The sequence below is a fragment of the Gopherus evgoodei genome, chromosome 9 (genome assembly GCF_007399415.2).
Source record: "Gopherus evgoodei ecotype Sinaloan lineage chromosome 9, rGopEvg1_v1.p, whole genome shotgun sequence".
Classification (NCBI taxonomy): domain Eukaryota; kingdom Metazoa; phylum Chordata; order Testudines; family Testudinidae; genus Gopherus; species Gopherus evgoodei.
This window is the reverse complement of record NC_044330.1, coordinates 6423638-6442414: the sequence shown is the minus strand read 5'-3', so window position 1 is coordinate 6442414 and position 18777 is coordinate 6423638. Positions and strand designations below refer to the sequence as shown.

At 43.8% G+C, this 18777-nt stretch overlaps 1 protein-coding gene across 10 annotated transcripts in view; it reads right to left on the bottom strand.

Annotated features, from left to right (window-relative positions):
- ARMC9 (armadillo repeat containing 9) overlaps nucleotides 1-17655 on the bottom strand; it is a 138728-nt gene extending 121073 nt beyond the window's left edge. For 9 of the 10 annotated variants that reach the window (XR_004001933.1, XM_030574786.1, XM_030574788.1 and 6 more), the window contains exons 1-5: nucleotides 17582-17655; nucleotides 9436-9523; nucleotides 7887-8012; nucleotides 6212-6382; nucleotides 3147-3302 (exon numbers count right to left, since the gene is read on the bottom strand). Coding sequence is in view for 9 of the 10 variants with exons in the window: in XM_030574786.1 (XP_030430646.1) it covers nucleotides 3147-3302; nucleotides 6212-6382; nucleotides 7887-8012; nucleotides 9436-9489 (507 nt within the window). In the remaining variant the exon portion in view is untranslated. Of the gene's footprint in view, nucleotides 1-3146; nucleotides 3303-6211; nucleotides 6383-7886; nucleotides 8013-9435; nucleotides 9524-10313; nucleotides 10809-17581 lie in introns of those variants that run through there. The other variant, XM_030574787.1, reaches the window with a different exon arrangement.
- Nucleotides 17656-18777: the final 1122 nt, after the last annotated feature.

Here is an 18777-nt window from a genome sequence, read left to right as displayed (position 1 = left end):
CTATCCCTTTCTTGATGATTTCCAACATTCTGTTTGCTTTTTTGACTGCCGCTGCACACTGAGTGGATGATTTCAGAGAACTATCCACAGTGACTCCAAGATCGCTTTCTTGAGTGGTAACAGCTAATTTAGACCCCATCATTGTATATGTATAGTTAGGAATATGTTTTCAAATATGCATTACTTTGTATTTATCAACACTGAATTTCATCTGCCATTCTGTTGCCCAGTCACCCCATCTTGTGAGATCCTTTTGCAGCTCTTCGCAGTCTGCCTGGGACTTAATTATCTTGAGTGGTTTTGTATCATCTGCAAATTTTGCCATCTCACTGTTTACCCCTTTCTCCAGATCGTTTATGAATATGTTAAATAGGACTGGCCCCAGTACAGATCCTTAGGGGACACCACTATTTACCTCTCTCCATTCTGAAAACTGACCATTTATTCCTACCCTTTGTTTCCTATCTTTTAACCAGTTACCAATCCATGAGAGAACCTTCCCTCTTATCCTATGACTGCTTATTTTGCTTAAGAGACTTTGGTAAGGGACCCTGTCAAAGGCTTTCTGAAAATCTAAATACACTACATCCACTGGATCCCCCTTATCCACACGCTTGTTGACTCCCTCAAAGAATTCTAGTAGATTGGTGAGGCATGATTTTCCTTTACAAAAAAAACATGTTGACACTTCCCCAACAAATTATGTTCATCTATGTGTCTGACAATTTTGCACTTTACAATAGTTTCAATCAATTTGCCTGGTACTGAAGTGAGGCTTATTGGCCTGTAGTTGCTAGGGTCATCTCTGGAGCCCTTTTTAAAAATTGGTGTCACATTAGCTATCCTCCAGTCATTTGGTACAGAAGCTGATTTAAATGATAGGTTACAGACTACAGTTAGTAGTCCTGCAATTTCACATCTGAGTTCCTTCAGAACTCTTGGGTGAATACCATTTTATTATTTAGTCATATATAATATTTTATTTCAATTTTAAAACAGTTACCCCAAAAAAGGCATACTGAATGTGCATGGAACACAAAGCATTAAATTGCACAAATGCAAAAAATCAGGCAAAAAAATTAAAGGCGAATAAGAAAAGTTCATTTATTTGTAATGGAACATAATGAACCACTGCTAATTCTTCAGGTTTAATGAAGGAAACTATAGAAATCATTGTATTCATTTTTCATAGTTGACTGAATTTAAATTTATGTTTTGTCATTAGACTATCAAGGATCATGGTCTTACATCAGTAAATCAGAATATAACAATTCTATAAGAGGTTTGGATTCCAAGAACTTGTAAGAAAACTGGACTAATCTATGAATCATCTGCTGTTTGGAATTCAGTTTTCTTTCTAACCATCTGACAGATAAATCTTACCCTAGGCACCAGAAAACAGAGTGAATCAGAAAAAAAAGACAGCCTTTGTCTCTTAAAAATTCCATACCAACTACTCATTTCCTCAGTCACCACCCTCCATCCAATCTGGTTTCTGCTTGCTGAAAAGATACCTAACAGGTGAACAGTTGATATTTTTCAACAAGCAGCAACAACTTCCTGAGATTTGCTGTTCTGTGTGCTCAGAGCTGCTCTTACATCTCAAGTTTCCCCTGTGTTTCACCAGGTTGGAAAAGATACAGGATTCACATTTGCGAGGTTTGCAAGTCTGAACTCAAGACAATGATGCACCATTGAATACTATATTGCCAGGTATACTATATGTGCTTATATCCCTTTCTGCCTATCACATTTTCAATATATCTCACATCAGAGGCAACATGCAGGGGTGCATGTTGGGTCACATAACCCCCTCAGATTGCTATGAGCAACAAGCTGCCCTTGCAGGGCTCAGAGTGAACTGACCCCATGCCCTCACAAGGAGTCCATGGCCAGGCGCTGTGTGAAATGGCACGGAGGCCTGGCATGCCCCCTTCAGCTCCTGGCCCTTCACCGCAGCTCAGCAGGCCTCTCTGAAGCTTGCTCTGCTCAGCCTGCTGGGGCGAGGAGGGCTCTGTCCTTCTCACACTACGCCCCACTAGTTTTCCAGCTGCTTGGCTCCTCTCCCCGGCAGCCAGGCCCTGGTGGGAAGCGGAGGGAGCGGGACAGAGCCATTTCTGGCAGGTGAGGGTGGCCATTCCAGGTCACTGCTTCTGTGCAGCACGTGAGAGCCCAGCTAAGGAGGCAGTGGCAGGCAACCCTAGCAGGGCAGGACGAAAACGGCAGCCCCAGACCAAGCAAGAGAGGGGACTGGAGGGTGATCGCTGGGGAAAGTGCCGGGAGCAGGTTCCCTGTGTTCAGGCTGCACTGGCCCAGAGAAGTAAGGCTGGAAGGTTCCTGCACCCAGAAGCAACGCACTGGGCGTTCACATTCCCCCCACCATCACCTTTAAATTGTGTCCCCCAGCTCTTAACACTTACATGTTGCCTCTGCAAGCACTTTAGACAATACATTTAGTCCTTTTCAAGAACAATAGGATTCTGTTTTAAAAATATCTTGCCTCTCTCATTAACCAGACTGCTTAGTAGGTTAGTGACTCCTCCCTGTTTTTGTCTGCTTTAACTTTGGAATTGAGCAACTGACTTGGAGGCATGTGAATTGTATGATTCCACAGAAGCTGAGAGTGACTAAGCGGCAAAAAAACAAAAAACAAATACAAAAAACACAGCAGCGCGATCGCACCGCTCCATTCTTCAGCAGCAATTCACCAGCGGGTCTTTTGCTCCAAGAGGGACTGAGGGACCCGCCACTCAATTGCCGCCAAACACCCAGACGTGCCGCCCCAATAGCGGCCAGAGTGCCTCCGCTTGGTATTGGCCGCCCCAAGCACCTGCTTCTTTAGCTGGTGCCTGGAGCCGGCCCTGATTGTTCCCCACAGGTATCTGCATTTCAGAGTCAAGTGGGACAGCGATCCTATTTATGAACACACCACCTGTAAAACACTTTGGGATTGTTGAGTACACAAGCCTATGTAAGTGACTGTAAAACGTTACTATGTTACTAACAGCGCTTACACTGCATCTCACCACAAATATCCTTTTTATGATTTACAATTTCTGCAGAAGGAAAAAATAAAAAGCATTATCAGACTAAACAGTACTCAGCATCCACCAAAAACAAAAAAACTGTGCAAAACAAATATTTACCTGAAAGAGTTCTTTAAAGGATGGGTGGACCATGGGGTTGGGAACAAAAGGCAAAGCGTAGAAGGGGAGGAATTCTGTGGTCTGGCTCAGTGCAGCCCCTTTAGTCTCCAGGTATGTTTTAAAGTGAGAAATCCTTTCATCGAAGTCAGCTTTGTCCTAGGAAACAAAGAAACAGGCATCATTATTTAGAAGACAACTTCTGTGAGGGTTTAAGGGGCTGGCAGCTGCAAACGGAGACTTAAACTCAACATCAAGCACGAATTCTCCATCCCACAGTACCTGCTAACCAAGTACAGCTAAGTGCTTCTCAGTGGCCAGCCCAGGGAACAGCCCTCATTCCAGCTAGTCAGAGAGCATTTCACAGTTTCCAAAAGGAAAACGCAGAAGGGTTCTTCCATGTTAGGACCACGGAGCCAAGAGAAATAAGGAAGGGCTACTTGCTTTATGAGCAAAACAGTCTTGAGCACTTGGAGCATATTTCCGCAGGTCAAGTGCCATATCCGCATTCAGCAAGTGGAGAGGAAGTCACTACTTGATTTTAAACATGTTAAATAAGCCATCTCTCGTATCTCTAGCAAGCTTCTTCATTAATGATCTGGTGGATGGAGTAGATGCACTCTCAGCAAGTTTGCAGATGACACTAAACTGGGAGGAGTGGTAGATACACTGGAGGGTAGAGATAGGATACAGAGGGTCCTAGACAAACTAGAGGAGTGGGCCAAAAGAAATCTGATAAGGTTCAACAAAGATAAGTGCAGAGTCCTGCACTTAGGAAGGAAGAGTCCCATACAGTGCTACAGACTAGGAACCGAGTGGCTAGGCAGCAGTTTTGCAGAAAAGGACCTAGCGGTTACAGTGAACGAGAAGCTGGATATGAGTCAGCAGTGTACCCTTGTTGCCAAGAAGGCTAACGGCATTTGGGGCTGGTTAAGTAGGAGCACTGCCAGCAGATCTAGGGACGTGATCATTCCCCTCTATTTGGCATTGGTGAGGCCTCATCTGGAATACTGTGTCCAGTTTTGGGCTCCACACTACAAGGAGGATGTGGAAAAATTGGAAAGAGTCCAGTGGAGGGCAACAAAAATGATTAGGGAGCTGGAGCACATGACTTATGAGGAGAGGCTGAGGGAATTGGGATTGTTTAGTCTGCAGAAGAGAAGAATGAGGGGGGATTTGATAGCTGCTTTCAACAACCTGAAAGGGGGTTCCAAAGAGGATGGATCTAGACTGTTCCCAGTAGCACCATATGACAGAACAAGGAGTAATGATCTCAAGCTGCAGTGGGGGAGGTTTAAGTTGGATATTAGGAAACATTATTTCACTAGGAGGGTGGTGAAGCACTGGAATGGGTTCCCTAAGGAGGTGGTGGAATCTCCTTCCTTAGAGGTTTTTAAGGTCAGGATTGACAAAGGCCTGGCAGGGATGATTTAGCTGGGGATTGGACCTGCTTTGAGGAGGGGGTTGGACAAGATGACCTCCTGAGGTCCCTTCCAACCCATATATTCTATTATTCTATGATTTATGGTATAGTAAAAGCTACACAGGAACAAAATCAATGGATCAAAAATCATCCTCAATATCACATGGAATATATTTTCTGGTAGATATTTATTTCATAAACTGCTTTAAAAAGAAGCATTGTGCTAAACCCAGAAGAGAGAACTGTAGATTAAAAAAACCACCACCACATTTTTACTAACAATCATTCTCACTTAAGTCACTAAATTACACATTAGTTAATGACAATTTTTAAAATATAATTTACTTTTCATGGACTTCTGGTCAGACTGGACAAAAAAAAAAAAAAAAAAAAAAAGACTAGTCAGTTTCATCTGGCTGCTTGCACCACTGCAGTACTGCGTTGTTTAGAATAGATCATACGCCCAGCCTGAGACTATTTGGGTATGTCTACATTACAATTAAACACTCATGCAGACCCATGTCAGCCGACTCAGGCACGTGGGGCTTGAATTAAAGGACTGTTTTATTGTGGTCCCAGAGTCCAGGCTCCAGCCAAAGCCTGAGTCAGCTGACACAGGCTGGTCTGGGAGTTCAATTGCAGTGTAAATATACCCTTTGCTTTTTTTACATTGCTTCCAGCTGAATATATTTTAAATTTTTGGGAACATCTCTATCAGAATTAAGTGTTTTTTTTAAAAACTTACATTTCGGATCAGATTTTACCTGACAGTGTCCCTTTTTGTTGGCAGTCATAATAAAGCAGAGGAAACAAGAGAGAACGCAAAGGCTCACACAATGGGACATTTATTCTAGCAGATACCAGTTCTCACCTATTAAACACTGTGGACAGCTTTGCTAACACTAGGTGGCCCATTGAAACTGACTTCACAACTTGATGTGCTACTTTTCTATTGTGCAGTTACTATATGTTCCCCTGAAGCTATTCCCGTTATAAAGCATCAGTAATAGGGTCCAGAATATATTAATTCTATTACATTATGGTGAGGTACTACATAGTTAAGGTTACAATCACGTTTACAATACAAATCTAGACTTCGGACCACACTCTAAAACCTGCACAAAAGGTTATCTGAGCCCAAAATAACAGAAATGGTAGATGAAGCTAAAAAAAGACTTTTGTCACCAAAAAAATTGAGGTGTCAATCAATCTTGAAATATGGAAGTTTGAAGTAATAAGGTATTTTTCCTGTTTGGTAGATTCTGCTCATTAATTTGATATTAATTAATAATATAATATCTTATTGGCCTTGTAGGTTACTGAATGTTCACTAGAATAAAACAAACTCCCATGAATTCAAGGGCAAGATTTTAAAGGCAGATCTCCCTTTGAATTCTTTGGAACTTGACAGCACTCAACACCTTATAGGATCAGGTTCAGGTGAATAATTTCACCTCCAAGCTTCACTAGCTCAAACGTCTGCTTTCAAGACAAACTAAAATATAGGTTGCTGTTGAAAAAATAGATTTGCCTGGGGATAACTACAGATCAATCCATCATAATCCATTTTGGTTTGCCAAACACCAAGATTGGAGAAGATACACAAAAAAATTAAAATACAGTCCAAACTGAAAAACAAACCTACAGGCTTGCCCACAGAATGCTTCAAGAGGTAGATGGCAAAGTGGATGTGAACATAAAACTCCAGCTTCTGGGCAAGAGGGTCATTGTCTCGGAATGAAGAGGAAATATGCTGCTCCCAAAGTTCAAAGAAAACTTTCTGATCTCCATCTTCAAATGCTGTAAGCAGATCCTTCTGCAAAGGAAAAGAGAGTTCATTCAACCCCACATATAGGTGGGCAACATTTACAAAAGTACCTGTCTTAAGAGCTTAAGTTCCATTTTCAAAAGTACTTAAATCTCTTAGCTGTTTTTGAAAATTTTACCCAAAGCCTCTCCCAATTCACCAGTTACAGACTAATTACATTAACCATATTTCAACCTATACCAGCACTCTGCTTCTTCTTCATCTCCTTTCCACAATCATCCACAGTTGAGAGGCCTTGACATTATTTCTGTTGTCCTACCTCGCTCAAAAAAAAATTAAAAATCACACCTTAAAATCTCTCTGTAAGATGGATATGAAACTCGGCCAAACTTTCACTCACTCCTCATCATTTAGCCTTCCCCTTTACTCCTCTAACTATGATTAGTGAGCAAGAAAATAATACGGGGGGTACAGGAAGAAAGTGTCGATCCAGACTTATCAGTTTATCCATGTCTTCATAATAATGAGGCAGAGTCCAGGAGCAGAGAGAGGACATAATTCCTGTGTATATTTTAATAAATTAACAAGATGTACGTATTTATTTTGTTTTGTAAAGTGTGCTTATTCCATATTCTAGAGCATATTTACATATAACATTATACAGAAACATTCAGAACATTTCAAAATGTTCATGATAACATCCTCCTACCCAAACAGAAATAATAACTTTGCAACAACCCCCTCCTGACCTCCTCAACAACTTGGGACATAACATGACCATCAAGGTCTGCAGCCAGACCATAGTGTCTAGTGATTTGGGGTGCCTCAACTTTGGGCATCCTACTTGACTCATCTTAAAGAAGCCTGGTTTTATGAAAGTGGGAGTTCAATAGTAGAACAGGGCAAAAAGCAGATGTTTTGGTTCGCTGGCAAATCCGAAAATACAAGAAAGCCATTCAGTTTTGGTCAAACCAAAAGTAAATATTTTCTAAATATCAGAACAAATTGTTTTGAGTCACACAAAACATTTACACAAAACTGAAATGTTTTAATTTCGGCCACTTAAAAATATTAAAGAGAATTCTGAAACAAAAAGTCATTTTGAACTGAAAAAAATCTAAACGTTTTGATTTTTCCAGAATTTTTTTTTTTAAAATACCAAAATAATTTGACAAAATTGACTGGAATTCGTGAAACGTTTAGGTGTTGCTGACTTGTCATTATTTGCTGAACAAAAGTTTTGTATGAAAAGTCTCGTCCTGCTCTATCAGCACCTTCTGAAAATCAGACCGTTCCAATGAGTGTCAATCTGGAAACCCAGAAAGTGAGCCATCCAAATTCATGAGTCGCATTTGAGAATTTAGACCTTGGGTTCTGTAGGACTGTGATTACTGAGGGGGTGAATTTCAGTTGAGGTCCTTTCACTGAAAATACCCTACTATCAGCCTACTCCTGTTTAAACCAAAAGTTAGCCTAAGCATTTTAGATTATTTCAACTGATGTAATGGTTCTGATCATTAGCTAGTCAAACCAAATATAAAACATTTGTTACCTGGATAATCAAAGCTTTTGAATCTTTCAAGGAACCACCTGCTGTTTTAGGTAATGGCTTCCCTTTTATTTTACATTCCTTTGTAAATGTTTTCACTGTGTCTTCAAACTCTGTGAAGTCTAAATACTAAAGACACAAGAACACACACAGATAACACATTCTAAGCTTTTTAATGTTTAAAACAGTGACCAATGAATAGGCAAACTTATTTAAAGGTTTGCTACAAAGCTTTACTATAATCAGTTGATTTTTTTAAATCAAGAAAAGCAACTAATATCCAGTATGCAACATTTTTTTTAAACTTGATTGAACAGATAGTCACATAACTTTCTTGTAATTAACACTTTCTGAAAGTAGCATCATCTACAGGTAATGGGACTTCTACCATCAGGACAGTCAGACAAATGCTGTGGCTGAATTTAAAAAGATCTGATAATTTTACCATCACTTAACTTATCTTAAGCAAACCACATTCTTCAGGGCAAGCTGCAAAGGACCAGAAAGATTTCTCCCTCCTCCATCCAAAATGTACAAAACTAGCCACAGTACAGGGTTTGGGGGAGGTTTGCCTGCCTCTGAAGTATCAGCAATGCTAGAAGCAGGACACAAACATGGGTGGACCAACAATCTAGTCCGTCCAACTATGGCAAATCCTGTGTTTGGCTTTACCATTTCGTGAGAAATTCATAAAGTACAAATATAGACTAAAAACTGATGGTATGAAAGTGCAAAAAGAGAGAAACCAAATCACAAGATTGGAGGCTCTGTCACCAGAGTAAGGAGAAAAGATATGTCAATTACATGATGAAGCAAGCAGTATGTACTGTTTGTGGCACAGCGCTAAACAGGGGACTGTATCACAGCAAAGCCTTAACTTAAAACTAATTGAAAGAAGAAAATTCTTATCTGTGTTATTGATACTGAGATGATTAAATTTGAAATAATGTATGTTGACCTTTCACTATTCATGCTGTTTTCTTGTTTGTTACATCTTGGATATACCTCAATCCTGTAAAGAGTTACACAAGTTATTCAACTTCATACCCTACAAATAGTACCACTGAAGGCAATGGCACTAAGCACAGTGCATAATGTTAAGTATATATTTTAACTCTTTGTAGGATCAGAGCCCTAGGTTAGGCAATAACAGGGGACTGGTACATTTCACTTGCTAATTCTCAGGTACTAGTATATTTGGTCTGTGAGTCTAACATCACAGCGAAAAGCATTAAACAAATGCTTTTCACTGTTTATTTTAAAATGTTCATTAACACAATTCTATTTACATTATATTTTTCAAAGCCTTTTTAAAATAAGACCTTTTGGGTCCGAAGTTAGTTGACAGCGTTCCTTTAACTAAGGTCCTGATTTTGCAATGAGCTCCATGCAGGCAGTGCCTCATCAGCGGGACTCCATGCAGCCGCAAGCATCTGCCCACATAAAGTAATGGCAAGATCAATGCCTAACAGTTACAAATTTGCCCCTTCTCCCATTCCTAAGTGCAGGCACCAGATGATTTCCTCTTTTCTATTCCATGGTAAACATCTACCTCTTTCACCAATCCAAGTAACTCGGCTTCATAAGCGAGGACGTCTCCCATCATTAAAGGTTACTGCTGAATCTCACTGAAGAAAGACCTACAAAGTCATCAAAACACAAAGAATTATTAGCACCACTGTTATCTATCATTCACACATTATCTATCAGAGTGTTGCCCAAACAGTGGGTCCAGGCTCAGTGCGTTGCCATAAGGTTCTAGATGGGTTGGCAGGCCCAATGCAGAGGGGAGGCCCCAGGAAATGGGGTTTGGGGAGAGCGTGCCCACTCCTCATCAATCATCAGGAAGCAGAGGCTCCTGTCTCCTGGGGCTTGGCCTGGCTCCCCACTCCAGGCATTGAGACCTGGTACACAGGGTTGCAGCGCCACTGATTTGGCTCAGCCAAACCTGAATGTCACCGAGACCCTGTGTGCCAGGTCCCAAAAGCCAAGAACAAGGAGCTGAGCCCAGCCTCATGAGACAGGAACTGTCACCATGGGCTGAGTGCAGGGTAGGCTTGTTCTCCAACCAACCAATCCACCAACCACCACCCCGCAGCCTCCCTTCTGGACCAGGCCATGATTAGGATTGTGGTAATGGGATGGAGGATGATGCTGTGGCAGGGGTGCTGGAACAATTTTTATAGTGGGAGTTCTAAGAGACACTGAACCAAACTATAAACCCTGTACATAATGGAAACCACTGCAAGCCAGGGGGCGTTGCAGCACCCCCCACACCCCTCATTCCAGCATCTATGTGCTTTGGATGGCCTGTCAGTGCCCCATCAGCAAGGCGAGGAGGCAGCAAAGGGGAAGAAATAGGATGCTAGCCTCTGATTTTTGCCCCCTGGGTGGGTTACATAAAAAGACAAAGTATACTTGGTGGGTAACCTTAGTAAAAAGTTTGGGAACACTGGCCCATCATATCTCCAGTAATGCTCCAAAAAGGAATTCTGTAAATATATCTTCTTGGTGCTCTATATTTCAGCCCCAATCCTGCAAAGATCCAGCTAGCCAGTCTCCTTGGAGACCCTACTCATTGATCAAACTCTAACAGGGAGTTTCGCAAGGGAGTTCTCCAGGTGAAGGAGGAGCAAATACAGGACCCTTAGGGTAAGTGGCTGCCTGTAGTGTGTGTTTTTGCTGGAGGTTACTTGCTGTGTGCTGAGCTTGTGTTTGTCTGTTTGTTTGAAGGACCATGTGCTGTGGCTGGCAGTTAGAAGCTGTGAGCTTCAAAGTAAGGTTTGAAAGCTAGAAGCCTCTGTTAATTGGCTGAGCCTCAGTCAGTGGGCGGGGCTATCAAGAAGGCCAGGGCTTTATAAAGCAGTGCAGGGAGCTTTGTGAACAGGGCTGTTAACAGGGAGTTTCGCAAGGGAGTTGGGAAGGGGACAAGGTTCACTTGCTGTTCTTTAAAACCTGTAAATTAAACTACATTCAAAACTTCTTGATTTAAACAATACCCTTTCATTAACTAGGTAGCTGTAGGAGAGAATGCAGGCAGAAGCCCAGCAGCAGAGTGGAGGCTACCCAGTTTATTGTGCTGAGTGCAGCATGTATTGATTACCTGCCCTATTCTGTGCAAGGAGCTCCTGGCCCTCAGAGACTGCGTATGGACTTTGGAGGCCAGAGTGGTGGAACTGGAGGAGCTAAGGGAGGCAGAGAGGTATGTTGATGAGGCTTTCCCGGAGATTGTAGAATTGTCCCACCTCCGGTCAGACAGCCCCTGAGCTGTTGAGAGGATGAAAGGTCTAGGGAAGTAGAGCAGTCAACGGGAGCAGAGGGAAACTTTCCCATAGTTGGGACCCTCCTTCCAGATGGTATTGGGGTATCCTCTCACACTGAGGTAACCTCTCCGGGGGAGGGAACTCCAGTCACTAGGAAAAGGCAGGTGTTAGTAATGGGAGATTCAATCATTAGAAACGTAGATAGCTGGGTTTGGGATGACCAGGAAAACCGTATGGTGACTTGCCTGCCTGGTGCGAAGGTTGCGGATCTCTCGAGGCATCTAGATAGACTTATGTGTAGTGCTGGGGAGGAGCTGGTGGTTGTGCTACATGTAGGTATCAGTGACATATGGAAGGGTAGGAGAGATGTCCTGGTGGCCAAATTTAGGCTGCTAGGGAAGAGATTGAAATCCAGGACCTCTAAAATGGCACTCTCAGAAATGCTCCCAATTCCACGCGCAGGGCCAGGTAGGCAAGCAGAGCTTCAGAGTCTCACTGCGTGGATGAGACGATGGTGTAGGGAGGAGGGGTTTAGATTCATCAGGAACTGGGGAAACTTTTGGAATGGGGCAGTCTATACAGGAGAGATGGGCTCCACTTAAACCAAAGTGGAACCAGATAGCTGGCACTTAACATTAAAAAGGTTGCAGAGCAGTTTTTAAACTAAGAGATGGGGGAAAGCCGACTGCTGCAGAGGAGCACGTGGATTGGACAGAAACTTCTCTTAGAGGAGAGTCTATTAATAAAGATTTTCTAGGTTTTAGTCAGGAGGACAGGATGGAAGAGGATAATCTAGGGGCCAGATCAGAAGAGAAACATTCACATAATAAAGAATCGGCCACATCAGAAAAGGGCAGACAAATAAACAGTGACAATTTTTAAAAGTGCTTGTATATAAATGCTAGAAGTCTAAATAATAAGATGGGTGAACTAGAGTGCCTTGTGATAAAGGAGGATATTGATATAATAGGCATCACAGAAACCTGGTGGACTGAGGACAATCAATGGGACACAATCATTCCAGAGTACAAAATATATTGGAAGGACAGAACAGGTCGCGTGGCGAGGTGGGGCAGGAATGACGACAGTAATTGCATGCTCTAATAAGACTATAACATTAGGGATCTATTATCGACCACCTGACCAGGACAGTGATAGTGACGACAAAATGCTAAGGGAAATTAGAGAGGCTATCAACATTAAGAACTCAATAATAGTGGGGGATTTCCACAATCTCCATATTGACTAGGAACATGTCACCTCAGGACAAAATGCAGAGACAAAATTTCTTGATACTTTAAATGATTGCTTCTTGGAGCAGCTGGTATGGGAACCCACAAGGGGAGAGGCAACTCTCGACTTAGTCCTGAGTGGAACGCAGGAGCTGGTCCAAGAGGTAACAATAACAGGACCACTTGGAAATAGCAACCATAATATAACAACATTTAACATCCCTGTGGTGGGAAGAACACTTCAACAGCCCAATACTGTGACATTTAATTTCAGAAAGGAGAACTATGCAAAAATGAGGGGGTTAGTTAAACAGAAATTAACAGGTATGGTGACCAAAGTGAAATCCCTGCAAGCTGCATGGACGCTTTTCAAAGACACCATAATAGAGGCTCAACTTAAATGTACCCCAAATTAAAAAACACAGTAAAAGAACTAAAAAAGAACCACTGTGGCTTAACAACCATGTAAAAGAAGCAGTAAAAGATAAAAAGGCATATTTTTAAAAGTGGAAGTCAAATCCTAGTGAGGTAAACAGACATGAGCATAAACACTGCCAAATTAACTGTAAAAATGTAATAAGAAAAGCCAAAGAGGAGTTTGAAGAACAGCTAGCAAAAAACTCCAAAGGTAATAACAAAATGTTTTTTAAGTACATCAGAAGCAGGAAGCCTGCTAAACAACCAGTGGGGCCCCTGGACAACTGAGATCCAAAAGGAGTGCTTAAAGACCATAAAGTCATTGCAGAGAAACTAAACGGATTCTTTTCTTCAGTCTTCACAGCTGAGGATGTTAGGGAGATTCCCAAACCTGAGCTGGTTTTTGTAGGCGACAAATCTGAGGAACTGTCATAGATTGAGGTGTCACTAGAGGAGGTTTTGGAATTAATTGATAAACTTAACAGTAACAAGTCACCGGGACCAGATGGCATGCACCCAAGAGTTCTGAAAGAACTCAAATTTGAAGTTGCAGAACTATTAAATATGGTTTGTAACCTGTCCTTTAAATCGGTATCTGTACCCAATGACTGGAAGATAGGTAATGTAACACCAGTATTTTAAAAGGGCTCTAGAGGTGATCCCAGCAATTACAGACTGGTAAGTCTAATGTCAATACCGGACAAATTAGTTGAAACAATAGTAAAGAATAAAATTGTCAGACACACAGAAGAACATAAATTGTTGGGCAAAAGTCAACACGGTTTCTGTAAAGGGAAATCATGTCTTACTAATCTATTAGAGTTCTTTGAGGGGGTCAACAAACATGTGGACAAGGACAGTGGACATAGTGTACTTAGATTTCCAGAAAGCCTTTGACAAGTTCCCTCACCAAAGGCTCTTACGTAAATTAAGTTGTCATGGGATAAGAGGGAAGGTCCTTTCATGGATTGGGGCGCATCAGTTGGAAGCGACGGAGGAGGAGAAGGACCTTGGGGTACTGGTTGATAGCAGGATGACTATGAGTCGCCAATGTGATACGGCTGTTAAAAAAGCAAATGCGATTTTGGGATGCATCAGGCGGGGTATTTCCTGCAAGGATAAGGAGGTGTTAGTACCGTTATACAAGGCGTTGGTGAGACCCCATCTGGAATACTGTGTGCAGTTCTGGTGTCCCATGTTCAAGAAGGATGAATTCAAACTGGAACAGGTTCAGAGACGGGCTACAAGGATGATCCGAGGAATGGAAAAACTGCCTTATGAAAAGAGACTCAAAGAGCTTGGCTTGTTTAGCCTGGCCAAAAGAAGGCTGCGGGGGAATATGTTTGCTCTATATAAATATATCAGAGGGGTTAACGTTAGGGAGGGAGAGGAATTATTTAAGTTTAGTACTAATGTAGGCACGAGGACGAATGGGTATAAACTGGATATCAGGAAGTTTAGACTTGAAATTAGACGAAGGTTTCTAACCATTAGGGGAGTGAAGTTCTGGAACAGCCTTCCGAGGGAAGTAGTGGGGGCAAAAGACTTTCCTGGCTTTAAGACAAAGCTTGATAAGTATATGGAGGGGATGTTATGATAGGATCGTTAATTTGGGCAATTGATCTTGGATTACCACCAGATAGGTCTGCTCAATGGTCTGCGGGGAGATGTTGGATGGAATGGGAACTGAGTTACTGCAGAGAATTCCTTCTTGGGTGCTGGCTGGTGACTCTTGCCCACATGCTCAGGGTTTAGCTGATCGCCATATTTGGGGTCGGGAAGGAATTTTCCTCCAGGGCGGATTGGCAGGGGCCCTGGAGGTTTTTCGCCTTCCCCTGCAGCGTGGGGCACGGGTCGCTTGCTGGTGGTTTCTCTGCAGCTTGAGGTCTTCAAACCAATTTTGAGGATTTCAATAACTCGGTCCTGGGATAGGGGTTGTTATAAAATTGGATGGGTGGGGTTCTGTGGCCTGCCTTGTGCAGGAGGTCAGACTAGATGATCAGATTGGTCCCTTCTGACCTATGAGTCTATGACTGAGAACTGGTTAAAAGACAGAGAACAAAGTATAGGAATAAATAGTAAAATCTCAGAATGGAGAGGGGTAATAAGTGGTGTCCCCCAAGGGTCAGTCCTAGGACCAATCCTATTCAACTTATTCATAAATGATCTGGAGAAAGGGGTAAACAGTGAGGTGGCAAAGTTTGCAGATGACATTAAACTGCTCAAGACAGTTAAGACCAAAGCAGACTGTGAAGAACTTCAAAAAGATCTCACAAAACTAAGTGACTGGGCAACAAAATGGCAAATGAAACATAATGTGGATAAATGTAAAGTAATGCACATTGGAAGAAATAACCCCAACTATACATACAATAGGGGGCTAATTTAGCTACAATGAATCAGGAAAAAGATCTTGGAGTCATCGTGGATAGTTCTCTGAAGACATCCAGGTAGTGTGCCATGGAGGTCAAAAAAGCAGACAGGATGCTAGGAATCATTAAAAAGGGGATAGAAAATAAGATGGAGAGTATCTTATTGCCCTTATATAAATCCATGGTACGCCCACATCTTGAACACTGCGTACAGGTGTGGAATCATCATCTCAAAAAAGATATACTGGCATTAGAAAAGATTCAGAGAAGGGCAACTAAAATGATTAGGGGTTTGGAACGGGTCCCATATGAGGAGAGTTTAAAGAGGCTAGGACTTTTCAGCTTGGAAAAGAGGAGACGAAGGGGGGATATAATAGAGGTCTATAAAATCATGAGTGATGTAGAGAAAGTAAATAAGGAAAAGTTATTTACTTATTCCCATAATACAAGAACTAGGGGCCACCAAATGAAATTAATGGGCAGCAGGTTTAAAACAAATAAAAGGAAGTTCTTCTTCAGACAGCGCACAGTCAACTTGTGGAACTCCTTGCCTGAGGAGGTTGTGAAGGCTAGGACTATAACAGGGTTTAAAAGAGAACTATATAAATTCATGGAGGTTAAGACCATTAATGGCTATTAGCCAGGATGGGTAAGGAATGGTGTCCCTAGCCTCTGTTTGTCAGAGGGTGGAGATGGATGGCAGGCGAGAGATCGCTTGTTAGGTTCACTCCCTTTGGGGCACTTGGTGTTGGCCACTGTCAGCAGACAAGATACTGGGTTAGATGGACCTTTGGCTGTACTGGGTCAGACCTTTCTTATGTTCATGGAGAGTCTCACAAGTGCAGGGACATGCCTGGCTAGTGTCTTGCAGACTGAGGGCCTAAATCTTCATGAAGAACCTTCATAGAATCATAGACTATTAGGGTTGGAAGGGACCTCAGGAGGTCATCTAGTCCAACCCCCTGCTCCAAGCAGGACCAATCCCCAGATTTTTACCCCAGTTCCCTTAATGGCCCCCTCAGGGATTGAACTCACAACCCTGGGTTTAGTAGGCCAACGCTCAAACCCCTGAGCTATCCCTCCCTCCTAATTGATTGGTGTAGATCAATTTACACCAGCAGAGCACGTTCAATTGCATAACTGGAAACTAGCAGGTGTCACTAAACCAACATCACCATCAATAAATGAGGGCATAAGAACCTAGTTGGCAGTTTTGTGAATGGAACAATACTGAGAATGTTTATTGGTTCCTGTTGTACAAGACGTAAACATGTGCGTGCCAGGGAAAAGCACAAATGCAGTAGCTGGCTGGTAATGGAAGAGTAAAACCAGATTTAATATTCTAGGCTGGCTTGGCTTGCTGTCACCTGCGGCCAGCCACATTGTACATTTAGGGGAGAGGGATAGCTCACTGGTTTGATCATTGGCCTACTGAACCCAGGGTTGTGAGTTCAATCCTTGAGGGGGCCATTTACAAAACTGGGGTTAAAAATAAAAAACTGTATAGGGTGTTGCCCTGCTTTGAGCAGGGGGCTGGACTAGATGATCTCCTGAGGTCCCTTCCAACCCTGTATATCCTATGTGGAGGACAAAGCTTCTAGACTGGCCTCAGGTTTCACATCGCCTTGATTGATCAGCCCTCATATAGACTGCAGCAATCACAACATGTCTTCCATTCTTCTCATAATCTGGCCTTCCTTCTCCACTGCCTGCTGGTGCTGATGCCCTACAGAGCAGAATATGATCTAGACCAGTAGTTCTCAAACTTTTTTTTCCTGGTGACCCCCCCTCACACAGCAAGCCTCTGAGTGCAACCCCCCCTTACACAGTAACACTTTTGATATATTTAACACCCTGATCAATGCTGGAGGCAGAGCAGGGTTGGGGCGGAGGCTGACAGCTCGCGAACCCCCATGTAATAAGCTTGCGACCCTGGAGGGGTCCCGACCCCCCGTTTGAGAACCGCTGAGCTAGACCCACCGACCCCTCGACCTGGCCAAGCCCTTTCCCACAGGCATCGCTGCAGAGCTGGCGCCTGGGAAGAGACTGGGACGGGGAGCGGCTGCAGATTAGACCCTGCAGCTCCGGCCCTGGCCCTGAACAGGATTTGTGCCCAGGCGGGGGGGAGGGGGCGCCTCGTTTCTGCTGCACCCCCAGTCTGGGTAAGGGCTGGGCCTGAACCTTCCCGGGGCGGGAAGGAAGGGGAGCCCCCATCGCAGCCACCCGCCCCAGGGCAGGGAGACCCTCAGCCTCAGGTTGGGGGCGGCGCTCGGGCCTCCCACGGCTGGGGGGGAGCCCCCTCCCCATTCCGCACCAAGGCTGGGGGGAGCCCGCACACGAGCCCCGCCCCAGCAGGGAGTCCCCCCATCCCTACAGGCGGGGAGGTCTCGCTACCCGGGTCCAGAGCCTCCTACCTGCTCCGCTTCGGGGCCTACCAGGCCGCTCCCCAGCCCGCTGCGGCGTTGCCTGGCAACGGCAGCTTCCCCTCCCGTGCGAGACGGGCGTCACGTGATACCGCTCAGCCAATCCGAAGGTACAGGGCGAGGGCCGGGACCATGTGACTGAGAGGGCCGAGGAGGGGAGGGGATGACCGGCGGGGGGTTGCCCTGTGTCACAGCGGGTGTACAGTGCCTAGCACGGCCGAGCCAGGGGGGTCAGTGGCATCCAGCGCGGCCCCTGCTTTAGAGCTCACTGAGTGGACAGGGTCACGTCTGAGAAAGGAACCTGAAATGCCCCTGACTCAGTCACAGTCTCACCCCAGCAAGAAAAGTGACATTTTTAGCTATTTTATTAATCTTTATCTTTTAACTTAGCAGCCTCTCTAAGGGCTAGTCTACACTGGCAGCGCTTTAACGTGGCTTGTGTGCTCACGGCAGAGTAGGGGGACCAGAAAGCAAATGTGAAAAATTGGGATGGGGTGGAGGGTAACAGGAGTCCATATAAGAAAAAGACCCAAAAACCAGGACATCTGGTCACCCTACCACAGAGCCCTAGGAGAGAGCTCTCCCAGTGCTCTAAATAACCACCTCCAGGAGGGTGTAGCTCCCACTGCTGGGGCACTGTCTACACTGGTGCTTTACAGCACTGAAACTTGCTGGCTGCGGTCAGTGCTGTAAATTGCCAGTGTACACAGCCCTTTTAAGTATACACAGTCTCAAAAGGCGGGCCCTCTCATGACTGCAGACAGCCTTCACATTTGCTGCTCTCTAACATCTGAAGTCAGGAGAGCTGCAGGCCTGAATGACATCTTTGTGTTTGCTCGAGAGCTTTCTAATATCCTATACAGCATTGCGCTATGTGGAATTAATGCTTTGCATTACGGAGGAAGGCTCTGTGTTTTCAGTCAGAGGGGCTCTGTCACGTACATAGTTTTTTTTTTAATAAAAGTTATTTTCCCACATTAACATGGTCTGCTACCACAAAAATTAATGTTGGGTTTTTTTGCGACCCTCTCTGATGAGACTGTTCCTTTAACTCTGTCTCTAACATTAAATGAAATTTAAGTTTGGGTTGAAATAAGTTTAAAAAAAAAATCTATAATATCCCACATGCTTTTGGACCTTTTCTGCAAACTGCATAGACAGCGTTCTCTGTTTTCTAGTGCATATGC